Here is a 13,864-nt window from a genome sequence, read left to right as displayed (position 1 = left end):
GCTTGACCCGGTGGTGTTTCCTCCTTGCAAATCCCTTATAATCTTCTGAATAGCCTCATCTTTATTAGTTTCCTCACATATTGCCTTGTTGTCCATCCAGACAGGATCATGCACCAAGGTTTGCAACTGGCCATCTTCATCTCTTTTTGATAGAGCATCTGCGCCTTTATTTTCATGTCCCGATTTATAGAGGATCTTGAAACTATAGCCCAACAGTTTTGTTGCCCAGTTTTGTTGGTTTATAGTGTCGATTTTATGAATTAATAGTTACTTGAGACTCTTTTGATTCGTGCACACAGTAAAACTTCTGCCCAACAGGTATGGTCTCCAATGTTGTATAGCCAAAGCCACTACCATTAGTTCTTTCTCGTAGGCTGACTTTGCCAAATTCCCTTCTCCTAATGCTTTGCTGAATTAAGCCACTGGTTTTCCCTAATGTGTCAGAATGGCCCCGATTCCATGACTAGAAGCATCACATTCTATGGTAAATTCCTTGCTAAAATCAGGTAAAGCTAGGACGGGCGATGTGGTCATTCGGTGCTTGAGTTCCACAAAAGCTGTTTGGGCCTTAACATTCCATAGAAAACCTTCTTTCTTGGTGAGATCAGTAAGAGGTCTTACAACCTTTCCATAGTCCTTAATAAATTTCCTGTAGTAGCCCGTAAGGCCTAAAAAACCCCTCACCCATTTTACATTTTTAGGGACAAGCCAGTGTAAAACACCAGATATCTTCTCTGGATCCATAGCCACTCCAACTTCTGATACAACATGACCAAGGTATTCAATTGATCTTTGAACAAACTGACATTTCTTATGGTTAGCAACTAATTGGTGCTTCTAGAGTACTTGCAACACCTTAAACAAATGCTGCAAATGTGAGTTCCAATCCTGACTGTATACCAGGATGTCATCAAAGAACACCAACACCCATTTTCGCAACATTGGCCGAAACACCTCATTCATCAACGTTGAAAAGTCGCAGGAGCGTTCATAAACCCAAAAGGCATTACTCTATACTCATAATGTCCCTCGTGTGTTCTAAACGTTGTTTTCTTAACATCCTCATCCTTCACCCGTACTTGATGATACCCAGAGTTAAGGTCCAATTTCGAGAAAAAATTTGCACCATGAACTTCATCAAAGAGCTCATCAATCACGGGTATTGGGAATTTGTCTGGTATCATGATTTTATTCAAAGCACGATAGTCCACGCACAAACGCCATGAATTATCCTTCTTCTTCACAAGGATTACTAGGCTTGAGTAAGCGCTCTGACTGTTCCTGGTGATACCAGCCATCATCATCTCTCTGACTTGTTTCTCTATCTCCTCCTTCTGGTGATGGGGATAACGGTAAGGTCTTACATTAACAGGTCCTTCCCCAGGCCAAAGATTGATGGCGTGTTCCTTCTTTCTCTTAGGAGGCATTCCACTTGGTTCTTGAAACACCACGTTAAATTGCTTCAACAACTTTTCCAAAGTAATTTGTTGTTCTTGCGTAATTCCTTTTCCTGGCCTCTTTTTGTCTGTTGGAGAGCCATTTATGTTGCCATGATTAACCCTTCCACCCATGTCTTAGGTTGAGTTAACAAACTTTGCAACGCTCCATTGCCGAGTTCACGAGTTTCTCCTATAAGCATGACATGTGCCCCATTCCGTGTGAACTTCATAATCTGTTGTTTCCAATCAATCATCATTTCCCCTAAACTGGCCAGCCACGAAATTCCCAACACCATATCAATTCCTTCAAGATCGAATAAATAAGCATCTAGAACGAATTCCACGCCATTCAGTTCAACCTTCATTCCTCTACACACTGGTAGTTTCCACCTTGTGACCATCACCCAATCTGATTTTTATACATTTGGTGGTTTCACTCTCCCAACCCATGGCTTCTACCAACGCTCTTGATAGAAAATTATGGGTAGCTCCACTATCCACCAAAAATAGCATTGGGACATCGTGGATTACTCCTTTGAGTTTAAGGGTGCGTGGAAAGTTGCTTCTACCATTCCTCAAATTTCCCAACTGTAATATACTGCATTCACCATCTGTTTCGTCCTCATCACCTTTCACTTCACCCATTTCTTCTTCTTCTTCTACGGGGTCGTCCACTACCATGACACAGAGTTGTTTATGAGGGCACTGATGAAGGGAGTGGTAAGGTCCTCCACATTTGTAACAGTCCCTTTTGTCTTCTCTCCATGAGAACATGATAACTCAAATGTTTAGTTCCTCTGTCTCTAGGGCTATAGTTTCTTTTCTCATTTGTTTCTTGCCTCACATTGGGCTTTGGCCCTGTCACTTCGTTTTTTCCTGGTCCACTCATTTGTGACTGTTTGGGTAGGGATTTTGCCTTGGGCCTGATTGTTGACCCATTTGAAGTCCTGGCCCAAAACGGGTATCTTCTCTACCTTTTGGACGGAAACCTTGATTTCTTCCTTGCACTTCCATTTCCACTACCCTGGTTACATTCATCAAACGTGCACGAGATAGGGGTCCTAATGCCTTCAAGCTACAAATCCTTGCACGAATTTCTTCCTTCAACCCATGCATAAAATAGCCAAAGAATTGGTCATCGGGCAATTTCCTCACCTGCGAGGTCAAACGCTCAAAATCTTGGATGTACTCCTCCACACTACCCCGTTGACGGAGGGCAGTGAGCTGCTCAAACACACTTCCTTCCCCTAAACCTCCGTACCTGTCAAGCAGTTCATCCTTCAATTTCTCCCAATAGAGTTCATCTTCTTCATTACACAAGGAGTTAAAAAAAATGGATAGTTGATCCTTCCATACACAATTGAGCCAAACTGACTCGAACTTCGTCATGGGTTTCTTGCACCTTGAAATAGATCTCTGCTCGTGATATCCACCCAGTTGGATCCTCACCATTGAACATTGGCAGCTCTACTTTCTTTACTGATTGCCGAAATTCATTGAGAGCCTCTCCTTGCAACTGTTTCATCCCCGAACTCGACCCATTTTTTCCTGTAAGTGAATATGAGTTTCTCCCTTTTTCCAGTGTAGATTTTACTTCATCGGGTACTACTTCTTCTTTTTCCGAAGATTTTACTGGGTTGCTTCTTTGTGACTCATTTTCTAGACTTTTCTTCAACAGGGCCATCAAACTAGCTTGATTCTCCTCTGCTTTCTCTTTAATCTCCGCCATCGTGATTTTAATACTGATCAATTCACTTTCCATTGTTGCGACCTTTGCTTCCATTTCTCCGGGTTGATTCGTTTTCTTCTTAGGTGGGATTCAAAACTTGTAGATCCTATTGCGTCGGTCCTCTCGTCAGCGTATCCGGTAGGTCGGACCAGTTTGTTAGGAACCAAAACAATTCTAAGAGGGAAATTGCATAGAAGAAGTAAAGGTGAGAAGAAAACAGTAAGGTATATTGTATTATTTCCAAAACAGGAAAAAGTTTACAATAGAATGACTCTATTGCCACATAGCATAGCTCCTAATAGAGAGTCACCTCTCTATTTCATTTCTTAACAGAAAAGCCTATTCCAAAAGATACCCCCCTCCTCTTTCTCTTACCTATTTGTAATCGAAAAAATACTCAACACTATCCTACCAGATTTTGTCATGTTCCCTTTGCCACCTCATCATTCCCACATGCTCCCTTCTTTACCCGTCTAGTGTACACCTTCCACACCTTGGGCTCACTCCCTTCCTGCATCAATCTGTCACATTGGGCCAACTTCCCCAATTGATGCTCTAACAGGTGTCTCATCTTGGTGGTGTATTTATAACTTAATTACTTGGCTCACATCCCTATTATGTAGCAAAATCAGAGTATATATGTCCATAAGAGGAGATAAAACCAATTATAATCAAATGAAAAACTTTACAAAGACGAAGGAACATGATTGTTAATGTAAGCCAGTTGTTAACACTGATATCCAGAAACTAGAAGTAGAGATGAGATAGGAAGAATAGAACTAAAGGTTCAATTTGATTGTAGGAAAAGTTAGAATATAAGAGTAGAAGAGAACCAATCCCCTAGTAACTGAATTGCTCCAATTCGGTCACTTCCTTTCTAAGGATTACCCAATCTCCCTATCCATCATTCCCTTTTCTTATTTATGCTCTTAACTACAAAGTAACTAAACGTAACTAAAAGTAACTTACTAGTAAAAGTAAAACTAAAAGTAACTTGCAAACTAACTACTTCAACTTCTTGTTCCTTCTCACATACACCTTTGTAATGGGTGGTCTTGCTCCTCTATCACTACCCCCTTCCAAAAGAGCCACCTTGTCCTCAAGGGGAAAAGTAGGAAATTTGTCTTGTATGCTGGATGCTGTCTCCCAAGTGTTATCCGCTTCTGGCAATTGATCCCATTTCACCAACACCTCCACCAATCCTTGTTGATTCTCCCTAGACCCCAGAACATCTTCAAGCTCTACTTGTAACTCATACTCTTCATTCAACAATGTTGGAAGAGGTTGAGGTTGCTGACTCAATTTAATGACCTTCTTTAATCATACATGAAAAACAGGGTGGATCTTAGCATGTTCAGGCAATTCGAGCTTGTATGCTACTGGTCCTACCTTGCTGATGATCTTATACGGTCCATAGTACCTTGCTGCCAATTTAGCACAAGGTCTAGAAGCCAAAGATCTTAGTTTGTATGGTTGAATCTTCAAGAACACCCAATCCCCTAATTGGAATTCCACATTTCTCCGATGTTTGTCCGCTTGTCTCTTCATTTGTTCTTGAGCCTTAGTTAAGTTCTGTTTAAGTTCTTCCAAAATAGTGTCTCTGTTTTGCAACAATTTATTGACTTCTTCCACCTTAGAAGGAAATTCGGCTGCTTTCAAAAGTAGAGGGGGATCCTGACCATACAACGCTTTGAAGGGAGTCATCCCAATAGCACTATGGAAGTTGGTGTTATACCAGAACTCTGCCCAAGCTAACCATTGTCCCCACTGTTTCGGTTTGGGTCCTACAAAACACCTTAAATAGCCCTCAAGACACCTATTCACTACTTCAGTCTGCCCATCCGTTTGAGGGTGGTAAGAAGTACTTAATTTCAATTGTGTTCCTGCCACTCTAAATAATTCTTTCCAAAAATTACTTAGGAAAATGGGATCTCGGTCGGAAATAATAGCTGCAGGGAATCCATGCAATTTCACTACCTCATTGACAAACAATTGAGCGACATCTTTGGCAGAGAAGGGGTGGCTGAGTGCATAAAAGTGGGCATATTTGGACAATCTGTCCACTACCACGAATATGGTGTCTTTACCTCTGCTCCTCGGTAGTCCACCAATAAAATCCATAGAGACTTCCATCCAGACCTGAGTAGGTATAGGTAGTGGTTGCAACAATCCCCCTGGTGTGAGAGTAGAATGCTTGTACCTTTGACATACTTCACATTCCTCCACAAACCGTTTAATGTCACCCTTCATCCCAATCCAATAGACACAACTTGTCACTCTTTTGTAGGTTCTGAAATACCCTGAATGTCCTCCAATAGGAGACTAATGACATTCTCTCAAGATGAGAGGAATTCTATTAGAATCTTTTGCTAAAACCAATCGACCTTCATGCAACAATATCTCATTCTTATAAGCAAACCCGGAATGTGAATCAGGTTTAATGATGAGGTCTTGTATCATCTTCTGCCACCGTGGATCTTGTTTCACTTCTTGTGTCCATCCTTCTAAATCAGCCTTGTCTATCAAAGATATAGCATACATCCCTTTTCTGGACAAAGCATCTGCCACACAATTTAGCTTTCCTGGTTTGAACTGTACTTCAAAATCCATCCCAATGAGCTTCACGACCCACTTAAATTGTTCCGCAGAAAATAATCTCTGATCATTGAGAAACTTAAGACTTCTTTGATCAGTTTTGACTATGAAATGCCTTCCCAATAGATAGTGTCTCCATCGCTGCACCGCTTGTATTAAAGCCATCAATTCCCTCTCATAAACTGATTTTTGTTGCGCTTTCATAGATAATCCTTGACTCCAATACGCTAGGGGCTTTCCTTCTTGCATAAGAACAGCTCCTAATCCTTTACTAGAGGCATCCGTCTCAATGACAAAGACTTTGGAGAAGTCTGGTACAGCCAGTTTAGGAAGATCAATCATAGCAGCCTTGAGAATCTCAAAAGATTGAGTAGCCTGTTCAGTCCATTTGAACCCTTCTTTTTTTAATAAATCTGTGAGGGGTTTTGCCTTCTTCCCGTAATCCCTCACGAATTCCTATAGTAACCCCGTGAGGCCTAAGAAGCCTCTCAACCCTCTGACATCCTTGGGAACAGGCCAAGAACACATGGCTGCAACCTTTGCTGGATCAGCTTCAACTCCCTCGGATGATACAATATGTCCCAAGTACTCCAATCTGTTTTGACCGAAAGTGCACTTCTTCGGATTAGCCTTAAGAGCATTTAGTTGCAGCACCTGTAAAACTTGCTTGAGGTGTTCACAATGATCCTCCAAAGTAGGGCTAAATACCAATATATCGTCAAAAAACACTAGTGCAAATTTCCTCAAAAAGGGCTTAAGGACTTCATTCATCAAGGCTTGAAAAGTAGAGGGTGCATTTGTCAATCCAAAGGGCATCACCACAAATTCATAATGACCTTCGTGTGTCCTAAAAGCAGTTTTCTCAATGTCTTGCTCTTTCATCCTTATTTGATGATAACTAGATTTAAGATCTAGCTTGGAAAAAAAATTTGCCCCTCCCAATTCATCCAATAACTCTTCTATAATAGGGATTGAAAATTTATTAGGAATAGTGATCTTGTTGAGGGCCCTATAATCAACACAAAATCTCCACTCACCATCTTTCTTCTTAACCAAAATTACAGGACTAGAGTAAGTACACTAGGTCGAATGACCCCTCCTTGCAGCATTTCCAGCAGTAACTTTTCAATCTCATTCTTTTGATAGTGAGGATATTTGTAAGGCCTTATGTTGGGAATTTCAGCCCCTTCCTTGAGATGGATTGCATGATCATAAGTTCTTTGAGGTGGAAGACCTTGAAGACTCTTAAAAACTTCTGCAAACTGATTCATCACTTCTGAAATAGCCTTGGGAATCTCTATTATCTTCTCAGATTCTGTACCTTCCATACACTGCAACATGAATCCTTCCCCTTCTTCCTTTAAAACCTGCATAAATGCCTTCAAGGATAGTTGTGTTCTATGGAGAGAAGGATCTCCCTTGATCTTATGCATCACATTTCCCTTCTTCACGGTTAATTCCAACTTACCATAGTCAGCCTTGACCTCCCCCAATTCTGCTAACCATTCCAGCCCTAAAACTAGGTCTACACCCTTGAGCCCAAATAAGTAAAAATTCTGAACTATTTCAAGTCCTTGCATCAACACCTTCATTTCAGCACATTTCCCTCTACATTGAATTTTATGCCCATCTATCTTGCACTTTAAGCTACCATTTTCCCACAAGTTCAGAAGAGATAAAATTGTGGGAAGCCCCACAATCTATCAAGATTACCACATCCTTGCCTTCCATTTCTCCTGCTACTTTCCACGATTTGTTAGTTGTGAATCCAGCCATAGTACACAAAGATAATTGGAGAGATTTTAAATTTAATTTTGCCATTTCATCTTCATTCAACCCTTCCCCTGTATCTTCTTCCTCCATCACTATCATTCGGAATTGACCATTCTTACATCTATGCTCACGGCTATAGGGCTCATCACATCTGAAACAAAGCCCTTTCTCCCTTTTCTCCCTCATTTCCGCGACACTGAGATGCTTAAATCCCCCCCTTCAGGATTTGTTGCTTTCTAGAGTCTGCACACTGCTCACACTGCTTGTTCCACTGCCCACGGTAACCTGAGCAGTTCTTTTCTCTTCCCATGGCTTGGATTCCACTGTCACCGATTTACTAAACCCAGGATTCCTATTGGAACTCACTGATCTTGAGTAATAACCAGAATTGGGCTTCTTGCTCCAAATCAAATTCTTCTCTTCTATCATAATAGCCTTCTGAATCACTTCCGATAAAGTAGGATGTTCATACAGTCTAACCTCCGCCCTCAACTCTTCTTTTAACCCATTGAGGAAGATACCCTTCACAAATTCTGGGTCTATCTCCTTCAACGCTCCAACATACTTCTCAAAATCTTCAATATATTCCAATACGGTCCCTTGCTGTTTTAAGGCTAAAAGTTGTTCAAAAGGATTCTGAACCATTGAAGGTTGGAACCTTCGGATGATTGCCAACTTGAAACCTTCCCACGTTGGTTGGAGATTACACCTACTCCACCATTGATACCAACTAAGGGCCTTCCCTTCCAGAGCCATCAACGTAGCTTGTAATTTCTCCCCATTATCAACTCCTTTCAACATAAAATATCTTTCCAATTTGTTCGTCCAACCATAGGCATCATCACCAGAAAAAATTGGAATTTCCAATTTCCTCCATTTATCTTTGCTCCAATCTTCCCTTGCCACATGTTCTCCACCACTTCCACTTCCCTCGTCGGTTGAGAGTTGAAACCGAGGCCTAGTGGTAAGTTGTGCTAAATCTTCTTCTAATCTTTTCATCTTAGCTTCATGCAATTCGAACCGTATTCGCTGCTCTTCTCTCTCACGACGCCATTCCTCTCTTTCCTGTGCCCATTCCTCCGCATTTCTTGCCATTGTCCGAGTTGATACCATACGCAGCTTCGTGAATGAGTTTGTCACGGGCACCAAGGATCTTGGTGCTCTGATACCATTGTTAACATTGATATCCAGAAACTAGAAGTAGAGATGAGATAGGAAGAATAGAACTAAAGGTTCAATTTGATTGTAGGAAAAGTTAGAATATAAGAGTAGAAGAGAACCAATCCCCTAGTAACTGAATTGCTCCAATTCGGTCACTTCCTTTCTAAGGATTACCCAATCTCCCTATCCATCGCTCTTAACTACAAAGTAACTAAACGTAACTAAAAGTAACTTACTAGTAAAAGTAAAACTAAAAGTAACTTGCAAACTAACTACTTCAACTTCTTGTTCCTTCTCACATACACCTTTGTAATGGGTGGTCTTGCTCCTCTATCACCAGTACACTGTTACTGTTTGTTTATATATCTTTGATTGTAATGCCTAATAGATTTGTGTAAATATTTATATATAATTAATAGTATTTTTAAAGATTCAGATGTATTGGTAATAAAATATAAATACCGAATGAAACATTAATATATTTTTTAGTATTATGAAGGGTATCCTCTATTTTATGGGTAAGGAACTAATTCATTTCGAGGTGTATGATCACTTATCCCAATAAATATCGCTTGTAGGAATTGAACACATTTTGGTCATCCTAAAAATCTAGCGAGACTTTATACCACTAAATCAACACGCTTTATTAGTACTGATAATATATAAAACTCTTACATTGTTTTTACATCTAATTTTTCTCATAATCTGGTATAAAGTCAGATCCATTCTCAAAAGAAACCAAGTACCTAAACTAAATAAACAAGATCCATGGACCAAAATTCAATTCAAAATTGATCTCAAACAGAGAGCAATTATACACAAAAACTCAAATTAGATCATAGTAAAATCCCAATAATCACATACATTATACATAAACTGAAATAGCAGAAACAGAAATGAATAGAAACTCATTCAGATGAGATCACACTAAAGCATATAGCTTAGGAACAAAAGAAAACCACTTGAAACCACAGCTACACTTCATAGGCAAAGAAGGACACCTAGGTAACCAATGCCAAGTTCTCCTAGAAACCAAGTAATACAATATCTCTGGCCAAGTATAGCAACAAATGCAAATCATCCCTTCATGCCAAAAACAATAAACATGCTCATAGTTATGATAACAAACTGACACAAATTTCTTACACATAAATTCAGGTAATACTTCCACTTCAACCCAATTCCATTCTTCACTCATTTCCCACATCTTTATGCTCCTTGAAATCCCATTGTTCCCAACACCACCAATCAAATACAATTTCCCTTTTCCATCACTCACCAATCTTATAAAAGTTACTTGGTTTGGTAACTCACCAATATTTCTCTCCCATTTTCCACTCTTCAAATCAAACCTCACCACTGAAAAAGGTTCAGGTGTAGCAAAAAACAAACCCCCTTTGTAAAAAACACCTTGCTGGTGATGATTATCACTTAAGATAGGATCAAAAGATTCAAACTTTGTCCAAGAAAGCATGTTTGAATCATAAGCAAAAGCACTGTCTGAAGATGATGATGATGACTGTGACTGAGAACATAGAACAAAAATTGTATAACCATTTGGGGTAGTAACAAAAGTGAGATGCTCTATGTGAAAAACAAAACTTGGGTATTCAATCTTTCTGGACAACTTTGACAAAATGTTACACACAAGTAAAGAACATGAAGATGAATCTTTTATGCAGAAAAGGCCACCAGAGGAAACAAGAGAAGTAGTGAAAGTTGGTGAAGATAAAGAATTATAGTGTAATGAATCAGAGAGGGAAAGAGATATGTTGCGCCATGCAGCAAGGGTGCAATCATAGAGAGGAAAGTGGCGATGGAATTGAGGGTGAGAAAGTAAGAGAAAAGAAGAGAAAGGTGAAGTAGAAGAAGAGTGTTTGGTTATGAATGAAGGAGAGAATATAAGAGACCAGAAACCTTTACATGTTGATCTAAGGTTGAAGAATGTTTTGAGAGGAAGGAATGAAAGGATATATTCTAGGATTTCAGGTGGGAGTTTGCTCCAAATTATAGGATCCATTTGAGGGGATCTTGTGATGTTTTTGTTGAGTACTATGTTCTTGTTCTTGTTGTTCATTGGAGTTTTGAGATTTGTTTTGGTTTGGTTTGATGATTTTGGTAATGGTTAAGAGAGAGATTGAAACAAGTTATGGGTTTGACTGAATTGTATTTATTGACTTATTGGGCATGTGAAAGGAGAGAGAGTTGCAGAATTGGCCCACAGAAAGTGACAACATAGACATAGAGTGCACAAAGTGAGAATGAAAAACCACTGACTTGGCTATTTCATATCATCTAACTCTATTTTTTCTAATTTTGTTTTTAATAATACTAAAATTGTTATTTTATTATAAACATTATTGATAAATGTATTATAATAAGTTATATTTCTTTTTGTAATATTTCACTCTTCAAAAGTTAAAAGGATTCTTACTCTTTTTTTAACTTTAAGAAGGACTACTGTAAATCTAAACCACTTTCCAAAATTACTATAAAGATAAACCCATGTTTTTTCAAAGCAAGATTAATAAGAATAATCAATTTTGATGATCGAATTTTTTAAATGATTAAATTAAAATATTAGAAGTATATTACTTTTATATGTGATTGTATGATCATTAATTTTTAATTTAATCATGTTGCATAATCTAAATTTATTATTTTAAAAAATAATATATATGACAATGTATGAGTTTTTTATATTTAAAACATATTATTTATTATTTATGTATTAGTTATTATTAATTATTAAATAAAATGATAGATAATGCAAACTTTATAAAAATTACATTGATAATAAGCAAATATTTAACATTATTTTTTATTTATCAACATATCCCTTATTCCAATAGGTGAAGACTAATATTTCGATTGAACACGTAAAAGAGGATTCATACAAAAGGAACTTTTTTACATACACATACTCCAACTCGAGATTTCTCAAAGAGAGAAACAATTTAAGTTGAACCAACCACATTCATAAAGGAAAAATATTTTCACTTTGCCAAACTTAATTAGAATTGTTGTTAAATATTAATATCGTTGGCATTTGTCATATGATTATTCAATTTTTTTCACCCACAAACCAATTCTAACCAATATGTTTTCAGTTTCAACTTATATAATTATTGCATGTCTAATATAATTGTAACACAATATGAAAATGTTTTCCGGTTAATTCAGCATATTGATAACTATACAGATCAACTGTATAGGGTTACTTAGTTCTAGAAAGACTTTGAAATATATTATATACCTTTATAAAGCATACTGATCAGAGTCTTTTTTGGGTACATAATCATTAAAAGAGTCTAATATATGTATAATATCAATGTAAATATCTTAATACACTATTAGTACAATTGACTGTATTATTTTAATTAAACTCTGAATGACTATTAAGACATGAATAATAATGGTATATTGATAGGGTAAACAACTAGGTAAAGTAAATATTTTAATAAATTAAGTAAAGTAAATATCTAAAAAAATCAAAATTCAGGGGGCAGTTTTCCCCCCACCTGCTCGTGTAATATTCCACCAATGATGTTCAGCCTATACTTAATATTGGAATTACCATAATAGTTGCAACATTTATAATTAAGAAATGAAAGATGAAATATTAGAATTATTTCATAATTATATTTCATAGTTTTCAAATTTTTTATTTTCCTTTTCTTCCTTTTAAAATTCAATCCTAAGCCGATAAGTAAATAAATAAGGCATGATTTATTGTGGTTAATATTTAATACCCCTCTTTTCAATTATTGGTTGTGACTAATTTTTAAATTGAAATATATTACAAAAAAAAAAATATATTTATTGACAGTGTAAAAGTTTTATATATTATTATTATCTTAGTTATTATTCATATTTAATCATCTTTAACTCTTATAAACAAAAAAATACATGTAACACAATAAAATACAAAGAGGTTAAAATCTATGCACCAACAGTTAAAGTTTTTTAAACTTAAACTGTCAGCGCACCATTGAGTCAATAATAATTAAGAAATTAATGATAAATGATTCATTGACAGTGTAAAAAAACATTTACATTATCGGTGTATACATATTAAACTCAAATACAAAATAAAAAAGTAGAAAAAGGCAATATGTGCAACAGCAATAGGGATTATGTAACACATTTTGATCACATTAAAATTAGTCACCTCAATTGACATATGTTGTTGAGGACTATCTCAGCAACAATTCTAAATATTGTATACATTTTTGTTGTTGTCATATGTATGGAAATGTTTAAAATGATTACTCGGATATGAATGACAATCTGATTTACTATAGCTCAAATTGCTGTGTAAAATATTGTCTTATTGCATAGCATAAGAAATATTGACTAGAATATTGTGTATGACGAAGTCCACAATAATATTTGTTTATCTTATCTAAGGAATTAACAATATTAAAATCTCCGTGACAAGCCATTAAATATTTAAATGTAATAAATGTTATGACAATAACTATAAACAACTCAAGAGTCATACATCATGATTTGATAATAGTTTCGTGACCAAATCTTATAGGGAATGGAGTATCTCCTTATATAAGGAGATAAGTTATCTCCTCCTGCTAGTGAAATCATGACATGTGTCATGTTTCATCATTTTTTATAAAAATATTTTAAAAAATAAACAAAATAACACATATCACATTTTAGGAGATAAATTATCTCCTTATATGAGAAGATACATTATTCTCAACCCTATATATATAAATAAATAAATAAATAAATAAACGATAAAGTGACATCATACTGAAATTTATCAGGAGTGTAACATCCATACTTAATGTATAGTTAGTTAATACATCATATACTATTTATTCATATTACTTTATTTTAAATGTCAATAATACTTAAATATAAATGTAGATGTACTGACTATTAGTATATTAAATAATTAAATTTATTTAGAATTAATGTCTAATATGTCAAAATATTTTAAATTTGTTCTTAGAAAAAACTTACTTTTCTAGTAAATGAATCTCCTCTCATTCATATATATATATATATATATAATATTTTACTGTGTGTATAGTAAGAATAAATGTGATATATATATATATATCACATTTATTCTTACTATACACACAGTAAAATATAATATATAACCACAATGTGTATTGGACTCTGCGTGCCATTAAAAATA

The 13,864-nt window shown here is 36.3% G+C and overlaps 1 protein-coding gene across 1 annotated transcript; it reads right to left on the bottom strand.

Annotated features, from left to right (window-relative positions):
* Nucleotides 9,386-10,882, bottom strand: LOC109343215 (F-box/kelch-repeat protein At5g43190). The gene has a single exon (XM_019581411.1). The coding sequence runs from the start codon at nucleotides 10,772-10,774 to the stop codon at nucleotides 9,620-9,622; it is 1,155 nt and encodes a 384-aa protein (XP_019436956.1). The 5' UTR covers nucleotides 10,775-10,882; the 3' UTR covers nucleotides 9,386-9,619.

The sequence above is a fragment of the Lupinus angustifolius genome, chromosome LG03, assembly GCF_001865875.1.
Source record: "Lupinus angustifolius cultivar Tanjil chromosome LG03, LupAngTanjil_v1.0, whole genome shotgun sequence".
In the NCBI taxonomy this organism is placed as follows: Eukaryota; Viridiplantae; Streptophyta; class Magnoliopsida; order Fabales; family Fabaceae; genus Lupinus; species Lupinus angustifolius.
Note: the sequence above shows the minus strand (reverse complement) of the source record. Positions and strands in the feature narration are given on the sequence as shown.

Bases quoted from the DNA above. Each gene is read 5' to 3' on its own strand.
- LOC109343215 (XM_019581411.1), bottom strand. From the start codon at position 10,774: ATGAACAACAAGAACAAGAACATAGTACTCAACAAAAACATCACAAGA.